The sequence below is a fragment of the Scardinius erythrophthalmus genome (assembly GCF_964197995.2).
Source record: "Scardinius erythrophthalmus genome assembly, chromosome: 5".
Taxonomy (NCBI): Eukaryota; Metazoa; Chordata; class Actinopteri; order Cypriniformes; family Leuciscidae; genus Scardinius; species Scardinius erythrophthalmus.
The window spans coordinates 45,150,463-45,172,761 of record NC_138225.1 but is presented as its reverse complement, the minus strand read 5'-3'; the positions used below and the strand labels follow the sequence as shown (position 1 = coordinate 45,172,761).

The following is a 22,299-nucleotide window of genomic DNA, read 5'->3' as shown; positions in this document are numbered from 1 at the left end:
TACATTTTTTCGATTTATACAAACATTTTATTACACATTTAATATAAACATTTTGTCATCTATTCTCATTCAGTACATTTGGCTATTATCTAAGCCATCTGAACAATTAATTAGATTAATATCATTAGGCTATTACTTAGTAGTACCATTGTATTATGGTACAATGATGGTAATAAACCAGAAGTTATTAATTACTACTAATTACATTTTAAACAGTGTAATTAGATTACTAAATTATTTGTAAAGTATTCGGTTCGGTTACACTTTATTTTAAGGTGTCATTGTTGCAGTGTAATTATATATTTAAGTACTGAATAATATTAAGCAACTACATCATAATGTACTTACTATAGGGTTATAGGTAGGATTTGGTTTAGGGTTAGTTGCATGTAATTATTCTTGGACTGGCCAAAGTATTTAAAGGTTAAGGTTACATTAAAACATACATTAACACTAGATGTTATTTTTTTATGTTAAATCCACTATTGCCTATTGCCTTATATAGAATTGTTCAATGTAGTCTATACAGTATTTAATGCAATTACATCTGAAGTAACTGTAATTATATCACAAAAAGTCAAAGTAATCCCTTACTTTACTCTTTCAAGGGAAAAGTAATTAAATTACAGTAATTAATTACATAGTAATGCATTACACCCAACACTGGTAATAACATGCAACTCAATGATTACGATATTCATTCACCATGTTTCACTGTAAAAAGCCATAACCGGCAACTGTAACATTAAAAGAGTATTTACCCCATAAAAATGAGTTAGATTGGCTTAGTCATTTAAAACAATATTATTGACTTGAATAAAACCAGTTCATTTAGATCAATTTTTTCATACAAGCATGCTAATGTTTGTTAGTGTAGCTTTGTATATTCTGTAATAAGATCTGTAATAAGTAAATGGCCCTAAATATACATTTAAACAACTACATGTGGAATTATGACATTTCTTCCACATTTTTAGTATTAGATAGATTTTTGCCAATTAAGAAATAACACTTTCCTGTTCTGTTTTAATTTGTTAGTGTAAAGATTTTACACTAATGAGCCCTCAGTATTCTCGGACAGGAGCATATTTTCATGATAGTTTGGTACTTGTGTCATGATATATGAAATAATTAAAAAAACTGCTACACTTTAATTTTTTCATAAATATTCTTCAATGATAGACCATATGGTAGACCATTTAGAAATGTTTGCAACAAAATATTACTCTGGTGTGTGTTTATTTTTAGATATGTGCCATAATATAGGAGTCTAAGATTATACACATTTTGCAAACGGTATTTATATCATATATCAATATGGTTCAGAAAAGACCCGGAGCAAAACATTTACCTCTTTTCGCTTAAGGAGCAGTTTAAGCATCCCAACCAGTCCAACACTGTTTGACCAAGCGGGTTAGTTTGAGTAATCTGACAACAAGCCATTATTTTTGAGATCTTGTTTAGTTGACGCTACTGCCAGAAGAATAGAAATGACACACTTATAAGCAACAATACAATTTAGTCACAAATGATCATAAACATAGACATTCCATAAATATCACAGTATCAAATGCAGCTGCAGATATATTGTAAACATACACGTGCCCTACAAAGAACCTAGAAAAATATTTAAGAACATTTTTTTAAAAATGCATCCGATTAAATGATTTGCAGTTGTGCATTAATAATTATGTCTCCAAGTTTCCTAATTAAACGAGATCCCTAAACAACATGCTAAAATAATTAATATTAAACAACAAGGAAAATTAACAGTACCACTGAAATTTGTAAACATTTCTTGGATATCAATATGAATAATGTAAAACTTTGATTTATTAGCATAAGAAATATTTAAACATGATAGGATTTCAAAGACAGCAACAAAAGAATCCCTTTAGCTCAAATAGTTTGATATGTCAGTTTTAAATAAATGGAAATAATACCCCATTTTAATTACAAACTTTTTTTTTAACCACTCACTTTTGTGTATTTGAAAAGTCAGTCAAAATAAAGACTCATTCTTCCCATCTAAGAAGCTAAATTTCATCTTTAAAAATTAAAATCTGAGATTATACATCCATTTAAACCTCTTCACCTCAGCGTGACCTGCAGGCGCAGGGGTAACAGTCTCCGTAGCTGATTCTGTAGTCCCAAGACCTGGCTGTGTGAGAGGGCGCGATCTGACGACTGATACGTCAGCCTATAGCAGAGGCTAGCATGACCCATGTGTGGGTGTCTGAAGCGATCTACTAACGCCACGTTTTTAACAGAACCGCAAGAAGCCTCTCGCACGACTGCATGGAAGTCCAGTTCCTCATAGATTTCTGGGTCCATCCAGAAACTGACATCATGCGAGTAGCTTGGTGGGTAAAGGGAGAAAGGACTGAAAGGTCCAAGTGGATTGGCCTCGAAATGCTTAAGAAAGCGAGGATCGGCACTCCAAAGCAAGCGCCAGTCAGAAATGCCGAAAATCACAGTGGCTAAATGATCCAAGTTTATTGAGACGCCAATTAACTGTAAACCGGCATCGAGGGCTGAAGACAAAGAGGGTAGTGATGCGATCCGCCCAAACTTGGGGAGCATCTTTGAATTCATCCACACTTGCTGCTCTAGGCCTATTTGCGCCTCTTCAAAGGAGACGCTGTAAGAAGTGAGAAGCGACTCCAAACAATCTTGGAAGCACTGGAGAGGATTGGATTCTGTAGGGAACATTCCCACCAATAGAAGCTGGTGGAATGCAGGAGAACGGCTCAGGGAGATGGGCACTCTCTGAAAGACCAGGCCACTGACCGCATGAAGAGTACCAGGGCTGAAGTCCTCGTTCTGGGTGATCTCTTGGACATGCAGCAACAGAGACGGTCGAAGTGCATAGCTGCCAGTAAAGCTTTGTTGGTCATCCATAGACTCACAGTCCTTTTGCTCATTTTCGCTTTGGTCAAATATATAGGTGTCAGTAGGTTTAATCCAGTAGACCTCTGACTGGGTCAGAGTGGAGTCACAAGCCTCAGGTGTTTCTGGTAGGCAGCTTACCAGTTCTGGAAAGTCCTCATTTATACTGCAAACAGGCCAGACTGACTTTAGCTCTCGAAGTAACTGTTCCTGGACAGTTTTCACTGGATGATGGGATTGCTGACCAAGGAAATTCCTGACAGGAGACACAAGAATCAAGTAAATTAATGAAAACACTTAAATTCGTAAGGCATAAGCATATTGCAATTATTGTTTTTAAAGTGAACAGCCCATCTCTTTTGTATAATATAGTGTAAGACTGATAACAGAGTATAATTTATGATCTTAGCTTGACAATGTCACCATTTACAGATGAGTTTGCATATAAATGATAAATGCCATGATCACGCTGTCATCTCTAGTTTTTGAATGCTCATTACATTAAAGGAATAGTTCATGCAAAACAGGAAATTCTGTCATTATTTTCTCACACTCATGCTGTTCCAAACCTGTATGACTTCTGTAAAAAAGTATCCAGGCCACTTATGTTATCATGTTATTGATAACCATCAAATGGCAATTTTTTTTTTTTACAAATATTAATCCTATTTTGTCTACATAAAATAAATCCCTAAAATGTAAAAACAATTATTTTAAAGATTAAAGTTGCCATGAAACGGGAGTTGCGATAGTCTATTCTTCCCTATTATGATAAGAAAAAAATCTAAGCAAGGACTTGATTTTGCCCAAATGATTGGATTGTTGTCGTTTGCTATTGTTATTGAAATATAAAATTTTTGATTAAAGATTACGAAGACACGAGATAAAAAAAAATGATGTGCACATATAAATCATTTATAATAAATACTGCAATATTCCATAAAAAAGTGAATTTAGTCAATTTAAGCATCACAACATTGTAATGTACGGTATGAATTTTTTTTTATATTTGCTAAAGATTACATTTATAAACTCTAAATTAAAACTGTATTAATGTATAGTATACATTTTAAAGATTAACTATGACCTGTAACCTGCATTGTTGGGTAAGCTACTCTAAAAAGTAATTAATTACTAGCTACTAATCACATCTTCAACAGTGTAATTAGATTACTCTCTCTAAAAAGTATTACAATACTTATTGCTAATTACTTTCTAAATCCCATATCAACCTCGACCAGTTGAACAATGCAATGATAGACATGACACTGCTCTTTTAATTCTTACAAATAAATAATATTCAGTTGCATAAATTCTTGAACTGAATAAAGTATTTAAAGGGAGAAGGTTACGTTAAAAACATACATTTTAACATTAGATGTAAACATTTATGTTAATTCCACTATTGTTGTATATAGAATTGTTCCATAATCTATATAAAAGTTTATGCAAATTAAATCAGAAGTAACTAATTAAATTACAGAAAAATAAAAATTAATCCCATACTTTACTTTTTCTATGAAAAAGTAATTACAGTAATTAATTACTTAGAAATAAGTTACACTCAACACTGCCTGTAAATGATGGGAAAGGCAATCAAAATATGAAAATATGATAAATGAACATGCGCAATTAAATATTCGATATAAAGACCGATAAATAAATAAAAATATTTAATATCGGACAACATGGTACAGCTATTTCATACATCCCTCGCATAAAGCAACATAAAAGTGGTTCATATGACTTGTCTGCTATATTACAAGTCATTTGAGGCCATGATGGCTGTGTGAGGAACAGACCAAAATGCAAGTCATTATTCACTAATAATCTTCCCCTCTGCTGTAAAGCTTATATGATGCTCTTGACATCTGGTCATGAGACATGTGAGAACCAATGGTGTTGGTATGGTATTTCTGTAGTCCATGTGACAAATTTACGAATAAACCACACATTTTTCTGTAATTATTCGCAGAAGTTCGCTGTAGTTATTAATTATTCTATAATTAATGTAAAAACAACATAAAGAGAGTAAAGGGTTGATCTAAAGGGTTGCAAATATAGAGAAATTGAGTAAAGTTATCAATCTTCACTGCATAAATTATAAATTAAACAGATTAATCCTTATTAAAGCTACAAAAGTTCAGTCAAGAGCAGTGAGTGATTTTCTCTTTTTCTTTTGGTCTTTGATTAGCATTAATGACAGACATCACAGCAGCAGGTTTATTAGGCTGCTGTCACTTTAAGATTTGCCCCACATGACGTGGATCCGACATACATTCGATGTCCTCACAACTCTTTACGTACATTTAAGACTTCATTTAACTCATTTAAGACTTTGTTTACGAGGATTTGACAAAGCAGACATTTTGGCATACTTTTATGCGTTTTTGTCCGTTCAAGGATGAAAGAGAACTCAAAGCGGCCGTGCGCTGTCTGAAACGGATTTCTATGAGCATGAGTCCTCTTTGTCTGTCACACAGAGAGGAGATTCACAGATTGCGCGCCAGTACAGATTTAATTTAATTTCTTATTTTTGCATCTCATCGCGCTTGAATGGTTTAACAGCACTTGAATAAATTATACCATGGTCATACACTGTAGCGCAGCCAAACGATGATAGAAAAAACAGATGCTGTGTTAATTGCGTTAAATATTTTTAACGAGTTAAAGTTGCCAGCCACCGTCAGCATTTTTTTATTTACACAAAGATTTCATGGCCGTCAGAATATTTTGTTGTATGAATATCTGAACGTAATATATCAGAAGAAAGAACAGAGCCTCTGCTTTTAAACAACAACAACTTAAATGCATTCCTTTTTTTATCAAAACTTGAATTTGGGTAAATTTCATTAAAAAAGTGGATCAAAAAAGTTGATCAAAGTTGTCCTAAGACAAGAACGGGTATTGTTCAAATCCATGTATAACTTTGATGAAAGGTTTTGATCCACTTCAAATGTTGACTACTGTATAAAGTTCAATGTTTGATGATCACGTTATTTCCATAGGCATGTGCATAAGCAATGCTTCTATCGCTTGTTTCTGCTTCTTCGCCAGTGCTTTGATCCAGAGATTCTGTATTCTTTCAGAAGATGGAATAGCTCCCCCTACCATATAAGTGAAAACACGGATTGCTGGAAAATTGTGTCAATGACGGGAAAGCATTGCATAATAAATGATGGAAAATTGCTTCAATAGTGAGTTATACACTCAAAAATGTGCATGCATCCTTCACAAAAGTAATCCATCCGGCTCCAGGGGGATAAATGAATGTCTTCTGAGGGTAATCCGTGCGGTTTTGTCGTAAAAATATATGGATGTAATAATATAGATGGATTACTTTTGTGAAGGATGCATGCACATTTTTGGGACTTGAAGGAGTGGACCCCATAACTTGACATATAACCACTGAAAGACCTAAGGCATTTTCTAAAATAACTGAAAATGTGTTCGTCTGAAAAATTATTGACATATGCATCTCGAATGGCTTGAGGGTGAGTAAATCATGGGTTTAATATCATTTTTGGCCGAACTATCCCTTTAAAGCAGCACTCAGTAGCTTCGGGATTTCTTCGCTGTATTCTCGCTTTTTGCTCGCAGGTTTCTCTCTAGAGCTCCCCCCACAGCTTCGGAATAGATATTTGACAATACTGTTGTAAAAACTCGTTGGTAATTCTCAGACACCAGAGGCTATAGATCAACGACATCAAAGCAGATGGGACATTCTTTAAAACGTCTTCTTCATTCGGGTTTGGACAGCGTGAGGGAGCGCAATAATGACAGCATTTTAGCAGATTTCTTTTGGCCGTAAAGCAATTGTTTACATCGCGAGACCTGATATCACGCGAGACTTCCTGACGCTGCGGCCGGCGACCCGCCGGCTCAAAGTTGCAAGTGCGTATTTTCCGCTCACGGGCACCAGGGGGGTGCGAAACGACCACCATTCAACCCGAAATAAGTAAAATAACCATTCCAATGACTCCGAAGCTGTTCAGTTAAGGTAAAAAAAGTTACTTAGTTCAACTTTAATAACATTATATAAGTCACTTCTGAAAATAAGTAACTGAATGTTACAGATTATTAAAAGGAATGTGACTTCTCTGTAACTAAAAACGTTAAAAATGTATGCGTTTTGGGCGTTCATTTATAGGACAATGGTGTTTTGGGGCCTGAAAACGCAAACTTTTGAAAACAGGTTTCAAACTGCAAGTTGTTGAATGCGATACCGTTATAGTCTCTGTGTTAACTACAAAAACGTGAATTTGTGAAAACGGTGACGTCACATTATCGTCTGCACACGAAAAACGCAATGGAAAAATGTTCTGTTTAAACGTACACTTAGTTTCGCTATTACTCAATAAGCAACAAGTTACCACTCACCTGTTCATATGATTACTCAACTCTGCCGGAAGCTCAAAACAAACGGTCTCCTTCCCAATGCGTTTCTCCATTTTCAGTTTCTCGGGCATGGTGTGCGGGAGACTCCGAGTGAAGATGTGGGTCAGACCTCCCTCTACATGAAAACCTTTGTCTTGACTCCTTAGCAAAATAATTTCATTTATTAAATTTAAAACTGAATGCCATTACATAATTGTAACAGGAACATTAAAAGGTCTTTATTCTAGAACTGAACTGAACCGGACGATGACAATTTTTTGCAGAACTGCTTTATATATGAAATGAACTAATTTAATAATTAATGATCTTTTCAACAGAACTGAATCCAACAACAGCCGAAATGCATAATTTTCCTGTTATCACTGTAAAACTGCATCAGTATTGTATAAAGCGCTATATAAATAAAGGTGACTTGACTACACCATGTCAAATCACATTTTAGTGGACTATGTCCACTTGTCCAAGTGCAAAGCTATTTACCTGTAACCAGTACATCTGTAACCTTGATACGTTTCACAGTCAAAGGGACGGATTTCACTGAGAATTAGCCCTGCTTCTGCTGCCATGGCAACCACCTGCCAACTATTGTGCCATTCTCTCATTGGACTGTCACACGGAGTGCCGCCTTGCCCATTGCACAAGGTGACATGTACTTCCCCATTGTCCTTCAGGACTGCAACGGCACTAGAAAAAGAAAACATACAAAACATCCATCCATTATACATGAAATATGAAGACCTCGAAACTCTTGATCCCCTTAGCATTAACATTATATAACGCTGGAAGTCAAGCTTACGTAACACCCTAATAAAGATCTTAGTTGTAGCCACAAGTGTGTCACACTTACCTTTGGAAAAATTTCACCAACAGGATGCGGTTCTTCTTTACGCCACTTTTACGCCCACAGTGAGGGAAATTGAAAATAACACAGTCAAAAAGATGATGCTGGATGGCTTCGTGCTCCTTTAGACATGTGCAGTCCACTTCAAACAGAACAACATTTCCTGCAATGGGAATTGTCGTAAAAGATTATACTGAATTATGTCCTCTGCAGAATTATCATACAGAATTCAAGGAGGCTTTTTAAACCCTCCTCAGTCGTTTCATAGCAACCGGCTGTATAAATTTATGGACTTGTCTGCAGGCATGCAAATTCAGGGATAAGATACTTATCTGGGAAGAATAGGTATACTTAAATGTTTACAGTAGCAGATTGTAAACTCTGGGTTTACTGAAATGTAACAAATATATTTCAGAAATCATGCAGACGGGACAACAAAGACGCAAGAAAGCACTGCAAGAGTATGTAACGTTACACAAGACAATCTTGACAACATTATCAGGATGAAGAACCACATAACCGACCTCTCTCACGGAGTCGCTGTATGTTCAACACGGCTCCCTCATGTTTAAATGTTTGATCCTCGCTTTGAAAGCAAGTGGCGGTCACGCCGACCTCATCGCCTGCCTTCTCGCTCAAAGCTGCTGAGAAAGAGAAGTTGCCTTCCCCAACAAGTAGCACTTCGCGTGTCTTGGACATTTCCAGAAAATGCCAAGTAGACAATTCAGCAAGCTGTCACATTAGTAGGAGAACCAAACTTTTCGATACATTTTGAGCAGGCGTCACTGCGTCCCGTTGACTGTCGAGCTTGAACTGAGCGTTGGGAGCCTGGCAGGACACAATGCAGCATTAACATTAGACTGCATGTCACCATGACGCTCTGGCATCTCTCGCGATACAGCTTGAAATCTAATTAAAATACCAAAGCTTTTAATGACGTTGTTTGGGAGCTAACGCAACACCTGAAGACCAGAGGTGGTTTTAGGAACGTTTACTAAGAAAGATAGAGGCGCAATGTCATAAGCTAGCGTGCAGCAGCAGCGAAGTTTCGTTCCCCGTGGAATGTCGCATAGTGGAAAACAACCCGTGCTTCTGCCACCGTAAACAAGAACACCGGTTACTATGATACGCTGCGAGATCGATGGCCACTTCGAATGTAGTAAAATAAATTACTATTTTATGTGTCCTGAGACTGAGAGAGTAAACAGAAAAAAAAAAGAAAACAATGTAATAAAAAATATTATGACGAGATGATTTCTACCGCCAGCCTTGAGTACATTTCAAATTAGATCTAATATTTTATAAACAAAATATTCATGCACCGTCCACGTTCCAGTTTCCCGTTAGCACGCGGTCTGTGTTGCCAGATCTTACCAGAAAAATAAGCGGCTGCAGTACCAAAATAAGCATCGAAATTGAAATCGAATTGAAGGCGATTTCAAACATCGCAAATAATATCTGATTTATTCACCTCTTACCAAATACGTGGACACGATCAAAATATTGAGTTCAATTTAAATAATAGTTTTATTTTGTAGAGGCCACGACACGTCGTCGAAGAATTGAGGTTGATTGGGACACTTTTCCCCAGTCATCTCAATGGAAATGGTAAAAGTATCCCAATAAACCTGAATTCAAAATTATTTGTAATAATATAGTTTTCACATGTTTATCCTATAAATATTGGTCATTTAAATCGTGCATACGTAGCCTACCTTTTTTTAATTAAAGCGGAGTTAGAAGAGAGTTGGGAACTTGGGAAATGCAGAAACACGTGACGAAAGAAAAAAAAGGGGAAAAAATTTACTATGGTGATTAATGACATTATGTAGAGTTGTTTCCACTAACTACTATTTGACAAACTTTGAGAAAAAAAGTCGCTTATAATAAGCGGACACGGCAACATCGCTGGCCCCCACGTTTCTCCGTTTATGCGTAAGAGCGCTTTTGGTCAATGAAATACTTTTTATAAAAAGAAGGCGGGTCTACACTATTTGATTTACGTATCACATTAATTTAGCTTAAAAATTGTGAGCACTTTCAAGTATTAAACAAATGCATGGTGGTAACCACATTGTTTGACTTCCCCTGATGAGCAAGTGAAACACCATTTTAATCTTTAATTATTTTATATTTTAAGGGATTTTTACTCCCCCTGTCCCCCAGCAAAACAGGAAGACGTGTTCAAGAAGAATTGAAAGTGAAAGCGTCCTGTCCCGGGTATAACCAAATAAGAAAGTTCAGATTTGGAGTTTACTGTAATTTGTTGTTCACTTGCGCTTAGTATTTTAAGGTAGGTTTGTTTCCTTTTAGAATAACATAGGGCTATATCTTGATCAATGAATATGTCGAGAAAATAAAATGTAGGCTAATGTTTTACACGAACTATATGGCGGAACTGCTTACATAGGCCTATTTTAAATGTTTACACATAACACAAACTTTAAAGCAGACACTAAAGTCGCCTAAAGAACTGACTGTAGGCTACATTAGGAGTGAAATATTTGGATTTGGACAAACTGAATTTATGTTTCATTCTGAATATGTCTGTGATGTTTGGCATTATTGTATGTTTTTTTCTTATAAACGTACAAATCATTTCTTTACAAAAGTCAAATTCCATTTATTATATAAGCAAGGCACAAGGTGGTTACTTTGAATAAGCTATAATATTGAAACATTGATTTGTTTAACATTTCTAACTAACATACATTTCCTTACTTGTATTTGTTATTTTATAGTTTTGTTGACTTTATAAGTATTCTAAATTATAGAAAATAGTAATAAAGACTGAGCAGATGTGTCCAGACATTTTACTGGTAGTGTCAAACTGACAAGCAATTTATTATTATTATTATTCCGTTTAATCCACAGGAGAAATAAATAAAATAAAAATGTCATCCATCCAATTCTTTGGCTGGGAGGCGTTCTATGATGAAGATCGTCATCTTCAGGCAAACCAGGAAGCCAAATCAGGCAGACACTATACGATGTATCACGGCACCTCTGTGCAACAAGCTCGTCAGATCATAAGAAGTGGGTTCAAGCAATCAGCAGATGGAATGCTAGGACCTGGAGTTTATGTGAGCCGTGACCAGAAGAAAGCAGAGCGCTATCCTCTGAGATCACAACCTACTGACAGAATAGTGCTTAAATTAAGAGTCGACTGTGGAAAAATCAAAAAAATTGATAAGGACAACCATCCCATGCAGAAGACCTGGAATAGTCATGGCTATGACACTGCCTGGGTACCTCCTAACTGTGGCATGAAAGCTGTGCCTAGTGGTCTAGAAGAGGACTGTGTCTTTGACCCAGCGCGTATCGAGGTCACAGATATTGCTCTTGCACCCAACATGACCATCTCAACTGAACTCAAACAGCTCATTGCTCAAAACCAAAAGGCTCCAATAAATTCAAACACCTCAGGTACTTGTACAGTGTGCAAGTTAAAAGCAGGTCCTGCTCATGCTGTACAGATATGCTGGGGATGTGGAGAGACTATCTGCGCTCTCATGATCAAACACAAGTGTGATCGCTATTAATCAGAACTGATCATGGAGGATGATTCATCCTGAGGCTTGTTTTAGGCTGGTTTGTTGACATATGTCAATTCATGTTTACAGATTAACTCCACTTTATCTGTGTACATAAGATTTGACTTTCCTCATAGTTCTCAGGGACACGCAATGATCTTTGACATAAATCCTCTGACAATCACTTTTTTCTGCTGTTATGTGGACCATATTTGATGTTATAAACAAAAATGAAAGTATATATACATATATTGACTGCCTATGACTAAATGAACATTTATTTTCCCTTGTTAAAAATGTATACAAAAAATGCATCCATTTTGTGCAATCAGAATAGTATATTAAATGTTTGACAATAGATGATCAGAGCTATTCCTGTTCTTATTACACATGCAAAAGTAATGAGGATTTCAATTGCAAAACCTGTAGGAATGTTTGTTATAGTCATATTTCATGGGCCTCAATGATATCTTTAGAATATTTGTTCTTTTATTTGATGAGATTATAGAAATCATTAAATCTTGCTTTATTCACCATTACACCCTGAAGGAACAGGGAACCTCCTTACTGTCACTGTACCTTGTCATCTAAGACACGTCGGATTACTAAATACCTAGAAACTTATAGGATGAACAGTAACCTACTACACAACTTTTTTTCTTATTTAGAAAGCTGGAAACAGAAAAACTTCCAGATGAGAAAGTGAATAATTTGGCATACTATGATTTTGTAAGCTATAAAACTTAAATTAAAAGTTTAACATTTTAAATCCTATAGAGGTTTAAAGACCACAGTTTAAAATGGTCCCACACATTTATTTACATACCAGGCTTTACTGATGAATACATACACATTCCATTGAACAGGCATTATAAACCTGAATGGTAAAAAAAAAAAAAAAAAAAAAACAGATGTACAAATGTGAATGTGACATACACAGTTGCTATGAGGTTGCAAACAAAAATCTGAAACCACGGGGTGGTAGGTAGCCATGATTTTGAAAAAAAAAGAAAAAGAAAAAAAAACGTGTTAAAACCTCATTTGTGTTTGCATCATTAAGACATGAAATGCAAGGTATGCTACAGATACATTCAGCTGTTTTGCTGTTCTTTATGTTCAATTATGCCTTTTGCAATGAGGTCTGGAATCTCAACAGCAAGCCATGGTCCAAGCTTTGGAAAGAACAGAGATTAGTTATTAATATGAGACGCAATAACTTCAAAGCAACACATTAGTTTAGGAAATGAATGGCATAATACATATCATTTTAGACATGTAACCTTACTTACTCCCAAAGCCATTAGATGAGCCAGACCAAACTTTGGGACATTTCTTGCCCACAGTGGCTTGAAGTGGTCTGTTAGGCAGATTTTTCCACCTCTGTGACAAAAGATGGTTTTGAAAGATCATTTCACAATAAAGGTACATTTTAACACAATATTACATAATTGTGATGAAATTGAAAAACTATAAACACATGAAGCGAACCTGTACATCTTCGCTGTCTTCCCATCTAACTCAGGAATGGCCACTTCAGGAGCTGTGGCAGGATATGTAACTGGAATCTGGAAATCGGGTTTAAGTTAAATACATTATCTTTCAGGAAATTAAGTTAAATGTACAGTAAGTGAGTCCAAAATGTCTTACATCAAACTCCATGTCAAATTCATATTTTAGAAGCTCGTGAATATACCAGCATTTTCCAAACCACCTACACAGAAAAGGTAGCAAGATGTTAATAAAAATATAATACTTCCTAAAAGGTAGATACTAGTGAAATGGTAATAAAACTGACCTTGTGCCCTCTTTGTTGGACTCTAAACGGAACCAATCATTGTCAGCTGCTTTGTTATTTTCAACATACTGAAAGGCAACGCAATTATTATATGAAGCGCACATATTTTGTAACATGACCTTTATATAAGGTTTGTACGCAAACTGTTAATCATAAATGACAATGAACTGTATAAGTCAATAAGACTGAACACTTTTAGCGTAATGACACGTATGGTTTTTCGTTCATACAGCTAGTATCGTAGCTCCCTAATATGCTTTTGCTACAATACAATAACTCACCTTTATGAGAGCTAAATATTCTTCTCGAAGTCTCTGAACCCATAGTTCTTTGTCTCTTGGTCCTGAATTTGTTTTTAAAAGCGGTATATCAGAAACTGCCTTTCTAGTGGCTTCATCTGCCATGTTGACAGTTGCGATGTCCGATTCGTAAACGAATCGTTCTTTTGAGTCGGATCTTTTCGGTGTATCTCACTACTCGCTTACAGATGGCTTTATTGGAACATGGCACGCCAGGGACCACGTGATGAAGTCAAAGAACGACTGAATCTATTCATTGAAATGAACTATTCAAAGGAACCGAGTCGCAGAAATGAGTCATACCACGCAGGAGAACCCAATGTACGTGCCCCGTGACGTCAGAATCTGTTATTTAAAGTGAAGTTTATTATTATAAGAGCATACATTGTATTATATCACAACAAGATAGTATGCTAGTAATACAGCGTTGCATTACGCTTCATTAATTCTTCAAATGTCTTGTTTTGAGCGGCGTGCAGAGTGAACAGCAGCATGTTTCTGCACGGAGGTGTTTCATAGCTGCTCCTCTTTAAATGACTGCACTGATCAGCTGGTTCCGCCGCTAGAGTCTGTAGTTGAGTTGTCTCTACATCCCTCAGCATCCTTTCACCTTACTCTCTTCCAGCGGTCACTGCTTGTAAAAGCTATATTTCAGTATGATTTCAGGATATCATTTTTGCATACTGTAACGGCACAACCCACATTTATTCAGCGTAAGTAATGCCAGAAAATGCATGATTATTGACGAGCTCAAATGTGCAGGTCATTCGTTATTATCATGTTGATTTGAGCACTTGCAGAATTGAAAATGATTTACTTCCCCCCATTATCTTTTCTTATATCCTTTTTGTGAAATGTGGCTAATTTCTTAGTAAATGAAGAATGAAGAATGCATGATCCAATGTTTTGTATTATTAAATATTAATTATTATTATTATAATTTTGTCTCTCACAGTTCAGAAGATCAGGTTGAAAGTGTGTGGTCCTCTCATTTGGCTCTGGGTTCCCATGGGCAGTGTGCTGGCCTTGTCAAACCGGCCAGGGCGCCAAAACTTCCCATTTTCCCAAGATAGACCCTTGTCACGGTGGGATAGGAGAGATGGACGGCTGCCCAACCCGGGAAGCTTTGATGGTCTGCACCGCAACTGTAAAGGTCTGATACTCTTTTTTAAATTAAATTAAAATACATACATTTTAAGCAAAACTTGGTCTATTAGAAGTCATTTTAATTGCTTGTGCTTCTAGATGTATTTCCACAGCAGATTGAAGGTGTAAAACTGGTGATAAATAAGACCCTAAGCAGTTTTTTCAAGGTTTGTTCATACATGTGGTTCAATTATGACACTATTCAGGACAGTTTCACTCATTTTAATGAACATTTTCAGCACAATTTAGCACTAAATATTTGTGTTTCTTCTCCCCTCAGGTCAGTCACACGTTTCACCTCAGTGCTGTTGCTCCGTCCAGTTATCGCTTCCACGCAGAGCACCTACAGTCAGACACTGACAGCAAAGAAACGGTAAGAATCTGACAGATCTGGATCATGTTCAGTTCTTTTTTCTTGCATCTGTTCCTGTTCAAGTGGTTTTCTGTAGCATTACAGCTGAGGTTAGGGGATTTAACAACATCCTTATCAAAAATCCTTGGCAAGAGGTAAAGTATGTTTGGACAGGGGTGTCGATATTTGTTGTATTATTATTATTCTGCAAGACAGTTTGATTGGGTTATCCTGCAAATTACATTACAAGGTTGTATATATTAGTTAAGCAACTATGCTGTCACATACTGTATTAGACACTGAGGAATTCAGCACTTTTCAGCAGGAAAAATTGGACTTGTGATTTTTGTTGAATTAGGAGTATAGTAATAAAGACAATAACAATAAGACACTTCATTTTTATATAGCGCTTCTAAAGGTGCTTACACTCACACACAAACAAGAATATACATTATATACCATTCAAAATTTTGGGGTCGGTAAGTTTCTTATGCTCATTAATCAATGGCCCTTCACACAGAAGGCATTTTTGCGGTTAAAAACAAGAGACGCATACCTTTTAAAAGTATGTCAATATTCTGCCAAAGATTACTTGATAGGAATGGCTTGTTCTGGGAACATTCTTTACGTCATAAAGACATGAATATGGACTGATGCTGACTTTGACATTGTTGGATAACTTGAATGCCTTTTCTTACCAAATTGTAGAGTAGGCTTTGATTTAGGTAACTTATTTAACATTAAAAGTAAGTTATTTTTAGCTTATGACTCATGCAATGATTGAATAAATAAAAAACCTGCAGTACAAGTTACTAGGTTTGTTTGAACACGTTTCAAAAGCAGTGCATCTTAATGGGCAGTAATGGACAGGTTTAAATAATAATGGACTAATTGCCTGAAGTTTGTTGGGTATATATGCATTGGATAAGTTATGATGAATTTACAATCCAACGATCTTCTGTGTATAAAGGACTCACCTATACTTATTGGGGAAATGGACTCCTCTGGCAGCTTAAATGCACACTCTTTGTTTCATCTGAGTGAGAAAATAAGAGCTAAAGCAGTATTTCAGGTTAGTAGCAGTATGCAATATTGCTCTAGTTTAATTAAACACTTTTTAACAATGTGATGTGGACTGACTTCATATTCTTTTATATAGACTCAACAGGCACAGTTTGTCACATGGCAGTTTGAGACGGAGTATAGAGGCAGTGACTTCACAGCAGCGATTACTTTGGCCAACCCTGACATTCTCAGGGAATCAGGTATGATCGCGTGTGTTCCTCAGTACAACAGATGACAGACTGATTTATATATGTCACAGGAATGTGATTTGGTTAGAACAACACAATACAGAACATGCAGAACAGGTTTTTCTGTGGTTACCCTTGTACGTCATTTCGCTGAATTGTTTAAAAGAAAATATTTATTATTTTTTATTTATTATCTATTATAAAGATTTTTGAGTAGCACTGCATTCATTTTAAACTCCATAAGAGTCACCCTGCTTCTGTAAAAAAAAAAAAAAAGTTTGGTTTCCGGAGAGAACTGCAGGTGTTTTTTGAGTTGATGAAAAACAAATAATTAATCAAAATGAAAAAAATCATTAAAAAAAAAGATTATAATAAATGAATAAATAATTTTAAAATAGAACCTGCTGAAATAATAACACTTACTAAAAGTGATTATTTAGTTTGTTTACCTGCATGCCATATGACCATTAATCGACATAAAAGAACTGTGAACATGCGAATGTGTTAAAATATTGAAATATTACCTTAAACATTTAGGGTGTACTTCAAGTGAATATTTTAGGTCAAACTGGTTCGGTTATTTTTCGTTCTTCGCTTAAGAGTAAATCAAAGTTTGAAATACATGAGCAGCAATATGCTGTTAGCAAACATCTGACACCGCCCACACTACTGAGAGCAGCTTTTAGTTGAATATGTAAACATACGCTGTAAGAAGACGGACAGCTACCTATTACATAATTGCCACGGACCAATGGTAGTACGAAGTTGTTTACCACCCATAGCAAACTTTTCCATAAAGTTCGCTTTGAAATGCTGTTTCGAACTCCCAAAGGAACTCCAAATAGACTTGATTTGGCCTGATTTTGTTCAAAATGTCACATCAATTCGTTCTTTGATTTCGCTATATAAGTATATCGGGGCCTTAACACCACACTAAAGCACTCAAAACACCTTAACAGCTAAATAGCAACACTTTGACAACTCCTCAGACACCCTAACAATCACATAGCAACTAACTAAAACAACTCAGAACAGCTTAGCAACCTTAGCAAGCTTAGAACCTCGATTCAGTCTTCAGGTATTTGTGTGTTCACACGATTTGATTCTATTATCGATTCAATCTTCAGATCTTTGTACGTTCACACGATTTGATTTCAATCTCGATTCAAACTTCGGGTCTTTGAATGTTCACACAATTTTATTCCAATTTTGATTCAATCTTTTGGTCTTCGTGTGCTCACACAATTCAATTCCAATCTGGATTCAATCCTCGTGTCTTCGTGTGTTCACACGATTTAATTCCAATCTCGATTCAATCTTCGGGTCTTTGTATGTTCACACAATTCGATTACAATCTTGATTCAATCTTCGTATCTTCACACGATTCGATTTCAGTCTTGATTCAGTCTTCAGGTCTTGGTGAGTTCACACGATTTGATTCCAATCTTGATTCAATCTTCAGGTCTTGGTGAGTTCACACGATTTGATTCCAATCTTGATTCAATCTTCAGGGCTTCGGGTGTTCACACGATTCGATTTCAATCTGGATTCAATCTTCAGGTCTTCGTGTGCTCACACAATTCAATTCCAATCTGGATTCAATCTCTGTGTGTTCACACGATTTAATTCCAATCTCGATTCAATCTTTGGGTCTTCATAAGTTTACATGACTCGATTACAATCTCAATTAAATTTTCGGGTGTCCATTTATCTTTATTTCGTGCTATAACTAGTTGTAAAAAGGAAGAGATGATCGGTTTACATGCTGAGGCCACCACAGCGATCTGTCACACCCAGGGCCATACCCTCCATTGAGGCCCCCGAGGCCCAGACCTCAGTATATTTCTGAGGTGTATATAATTAAAGTCGTGAAATAATTGCCTAATATTAATTCTACTTTGGTGCTGCAAGGATATTGCAAAACGCCAAGATAGCTGACCTTCTGCATAACAACAATTGCATTAGTCTCACGCTAAATGTTTGTGAGTTGGCAGCTCTGTTCACATTTTAAAAAATTTAAAACTCTAGTTAATGCTGTTATCTGTTTGTGCCTTTTTTGTGCCAGTTATCATGGTTGCACACTTTCTTCAAAGCGTATCCCCGCAGCTGGTACTGGGGGGAGAACTGGTGTACCATCGAGGTCGAGCAGAAGAAGGGGGCATACTTACCCTGGCAGGCCAGTACTCAGGTTAGATTGGTCTTCTGCTTTAGTTCAATGGTCATCCATTTGTTATACACCAGTGTAAGTAGTCTTAAGCAGTTACTTCTTGAGTGAAACTCATCCAATTTGTATGTAGAATGTTCTGTTTATCAAAGGTACTTAAAGCTCAAATGTCATATCATGTTGTGCCTTAGGGCCAAATTGGGTTGCAACTCTGAATGCTGGTAAAGGAGGTGCACATGCTAGCTACTACCACAGGGCCAACAAACAGGTATGGTGGTGTTGATGGATATGTTATTGTTTCAGTGACAAGACACATCAATAGTTTCGTAAAGCTGCAGACTGTTAATTCATCTCTGCAGATTCAGGTGGGAGTGGAGTTTGAGGCAAGTACTAGGACCCAGGAGACAACCTTCTCTTTTGGTTATCAAATGGAACTTCCTGAAGCTAAAATGGTCTTCAGAGGTAAGAATGGCAGATATATTGACTGTGCAATATATAAATATCAAAGCGTGTGGTAACTGGCTTAAAAAAAAAAAAAAAAATCAATTGTCACTCTGTTTTATTGAATCTTAGCATAGTTGAGCCAAGCTATGAAATTGGGTCTTAAAAGACCCAATTTCGGTCCAGTCTGAATTCTGACAAAATGTGAACCCTTTCTCTTTTTAAACCTGTTTTAAACATTGACTCTTACTCAAATTTGTGTTTTGCTTTTCATACTCCTTATTCTAGATGGCAACCGTAGGGTTCAGGAAGTAAAAATCCTATTCAAAATCTACAGACACAAAATACTTGCTTTCAGTTGGAAACCCTGTCATCTCCCATCCTTTAAGTCCAGAGAATTACACAAAAAGCTCACACTGCAGAAAAATGTAGTAAAGACTGTAAAATTGAGAGACATTTGTGCAATTTAAAATAACTGTTTCTATTTGAATATATTTGAAAATGTAATTTATTCCTGTGATGAAAAAGCTGATTTTTTAGCATCATTATTTCCAGTATCAGTGTCACATGATTCTTCAGAAATCATTCTAATATGCTGATTTGGTGCTCAAGAAACATTATCAAAAACTGTTTTGCTGCTTAATATTTTTGTGAAACCATAATACATTTATTTTCTATTCTTTGAATAGCATTTATTTGAAGCATTTATTTGAAATTAAAATCAATCATTAAAAAAGTATTAATTTCTTTAGAAAAAAAACTTTGAATGGTAGTCTATGTATATATTGCAGAATATAACACTTGCAGCCATTGTTGAGTCAGTAGTTTTTAAAATGCAAAATGATTCAACTTATGATTAACATGTAACTCATAATTTTGTTAATCATTTTGATGTTTTTTTTTTAGGAATGTTGGACAGCCGCTGTATCATTGGTGGGGTTCTGGAAAAGCGGCTCTACCCTCTGCCTGCCACCTTGATCATGGGTGCCTTTGTCAACCACAGAGCGGACAAGTTGCAGGTCGGTCTCGGGGTCAGTGTTGGTTAGATACGAATCCTAACTCAATATAGGCACCGCTTAAGACTTTGGGGACCCCAGAAAACCACCTTCACGTCTGCCCGAAGACACTGGTCCACCACAGACTACGGACAGAACAGGAAATCCAACCAAAGCCCTGTTTGCCATACTGGACAATCATGCCGTTCATGGCCAGCAGGAATGAGGGCTAAAAAAGACCAGGAACACAAATCCCTCTATGTTTGTTCCATCCTGTTTCAAAGGTTTAGCTGTTTTGGTCTTATGTATGCCCCTAAGTAACCTGAGGTAAATAACTGAGGTATGTTCACAGATTATCTTTATTTAAGAACAAGGTGGCAACCTCAGCATCTGTTGGCAAATACCATGCAAATGCAGTGACGTTAATGAGTGTCGCAAAATTTCCTGTGACATCTCTAGATCTATTTTTTGTAGCGAACTCCAGTTAAAGTTTAGACTCTAATATAAATGTGTCAAGCCAAACATACTGAAAATTAGCAAAGAGGTCCAACATTTTTTCATGTTATCCCCTCAATTGACTTCCATTCAAATAAAACACCATTTACTCTCCTTCTTAAACTAACTTTTACGTCTCTTCTTTGGGGACGGACTCCCCTACAGCTAGTATGACAATGGAAGGAAACAAAGTGACAATGTGAACTGCACAAGGATGCATTATACATGAGTTATTACAGGATTTTTTTTCTGATTTGACTAAAATCTGACTAGAGTCAGAGCTGTGGAGTGGTAGTGCATTTTCATATGAAGCATAAGAGCTATCGGCTCACAGGAATGCAGGTGTGAATCCGGCCTGCATCATATTGGCCACGTACATATTGTGTCAGGAGTGTCAACCGCATGTAAATGCGGGAGTATATCCCTTAAATTAACATGACGTAAGGCCCGTTCACATGAAGGACGATAACTGTAACTATAAAGTTTTAATATTTCTTATAATTCTTTGAGAATAGTGATATTCCACACCACTGCTATAACAAAAATGACAAAGAGAAGCGATATCATTGGAATCACTTTCAGAATGATTTTTCCAGCTGATCAACTATAAAAAACATTTGAGAATCATGTTAAAAAATTGCTTAACTTTAAAGAGCTTGAGCATTTAAAACGACAGATGACAAGTGCAGCTTGTGCTTATAATAAACAGAACATTATTGTCTGTGAGTGTATACACTTATTTAGCTTTCATTAGTTATCATAACTGGTGTGAAAATGCATTTTCTTTCAAAATTGCGATGATTGACAGGGGTAAAGGTGCAGTAAGCGATTTCTGAGAAACGCTGTTGAAAGTGGATCGGACCGAGCTCCAAAACACACTTGTTAGCCAATCAGTTTACACTCATTAGGGGGGAGGTGCCTGTGTTGCATAGTGTGTTCGTGAATTTGGGGGTGAAGCTATCAAGATACGGGTGTGATCTTTTTAGGTAGGGGTGTGTTTGTTCTGTTCTTGATAAACAGTGTTTCTCAGTAATCGCTTACTGCACCTTTAACAATAGCAAAGTTTTTGCATCTTGCAGCCGTTTGGTATTTGCTTTTTTAAAGGTGCAGTATGTAATATTGACAGCTAGTGGTTGAAATGGGTACTGCAGTCCAAATTCAAAATATTGAAGAGAGTTGTTTGCCCCGCCCCCTCCTCCTCAGACTCAATGCTCACACGGGTTGCCAGATTGAGGACACGCAACAGGAGCGAGCGCAATTGACAGTGGAAGGCAAGGAGACTTATACACTGTAAGCTGATGAGATGATTTATCCACATTTTAATATGCCTCGGTTCATAGAGATTTTTAGTTGGATGCCGAGACATTTTTGGTCAGGTAGAATCTGCGATCTCTGTCCCAGTTCGTTTGTTGGCTTCAATGGCTGCAATGCGTTTTTTGCCAACTGGCAACCCGTGGAGTCAAATTACTGTTTGGTAAATTGGCAGTGGGCGTAATCACACAGACCAAAACAAGACGCAGACACTGGCTGTGGCATTCAGCGTTGTTTTTCAGAGAAACGAGTATGTTAACTTAGCATGTTTCCTAAATATCTGAAAACATATTATGGTATTTTTATGCTTTAGTACAGTCAAAAAATTACATACAGCACCTTTAACCATAGTAATATTAAGTACCAAAGGCTTGTTATGGTGCGTTC

At 36.5% G+C, this 22,299-nt stretch overlaps 4 protein-coding genes across 5 annotated transcripts; 2 read left to right on the top strand and 2 right to left on the bottom strand.

Annotated features, from left to right (window-relative positions):
* Positions 1–1,224: 1,224 nt before the first annotated feature.
* fdxacb1 (ferredoxin-fold anticodon binding domain containing 1) lies at positions 1,225–10,068 on the bottom strand. 2 transcript variants are annotated; one of them, XM_081365086.1, is made up of 6 exons: positions 9,844–10,068; positions 8,653–8,956; positions 8,135–8,291; positions 7,768–7,971; positions 7,270–7,428; positions 1,225–3,145 (listed from the first exon to the last, which is right to left on the bottom strand). In XM_081365086.1, exons 2-6 carry the CDS (start codon positions 8,825–8,827, stop codon positions 2,092–2,094), a joined length of 1,749 nt encoding a protein of 582 aa, XP_081221212.1. In that variant the 5' UTR covers positions 8,828–8,956; positions 9,844–10,068; the 3' UTR covers positions 1,225–2,091. The 2 variants fall into 2 exon arrangements, with proteins under 2 accessions (XP_081221212.1, XP_081221211.1); XM_081365085.1 differs by lacking the exon at positions 9,844–10,068 and having other exon boundaries at positions 8,653–9,503.
* A 665-nt stretch (positions 10,069–10,733) lies between these two features.
* On the bottom strand, positions 10,734–14,289 carry ufc1 (ubiquitin-fold modifier conjugating enzyme 1). Its single transcript, XM_081366197.1, has 6 exons — positions 13,738–14,289; positions 13,457–13,524; positions 13,309–13,372; positions 13,150–13,226; positions 12,951–13,041; positions 10,734–12,833 (listed from the first exon to the last, which is right to left on the bottom strand). Exons 1-6 carry the CDS (start codon positions 13,858–13,860, stop codon positions 12,753–12,755), a joined length of 504 nt encoding a protein of 167 aa, XP_081222323.1. The 5' UTR covers positions 13,861–14,289; the 3' UTR covers positions 10,734–12,752.
* On the top strand, positions 11,023–12,017 carry gig2p (grass carp reovirus (GCRV)-induced gene 2p; the record flags this gene model as incomplete). Its single annotated transcript, XM_081366196.1, has 1 exon — positions 11,023–12,017. The coding sequence occupies one exon, from the start codon at positions 11,023–11,025 to the stop codon at positions 11,668–11,670; it is 648 nt and encodes a 215-aa protein (XP_081222322.1). The 3' UTR covers positions 11,671–12,017.
* Positions 14,042–21,322, top strand: LOC308691191 (mitochondrial import receptor subunit TOM40B). Its single transcript, XM_081366195.1, has 10 exons — positions 14,042–14,468; positions 14,711–14,908; positions 15,001–15,068; positions 15,182–15,274; positions 16,224–16,325; positions 16,413–16,518; positions 18,572–18,694; positions 18,862–18,938; positions 19,030–19,132; positions 20,018–21,322. The coding sequence occupies exons 2-10, from the start codon at positions 14,764–14,766 to the stop codon at positions 20,155–20,157; spliced, it is 957 nt and encodes a 318-aa protein (XP_081222321.1). The 5' UTR covers positions 14,042–14,468; positions 14,711–14,763; the 3' UTR covers positions 20,158–21,322.
* The last annotated feature ends 977 nt before the right edge of the window (positions 21,323–22,299 follow it).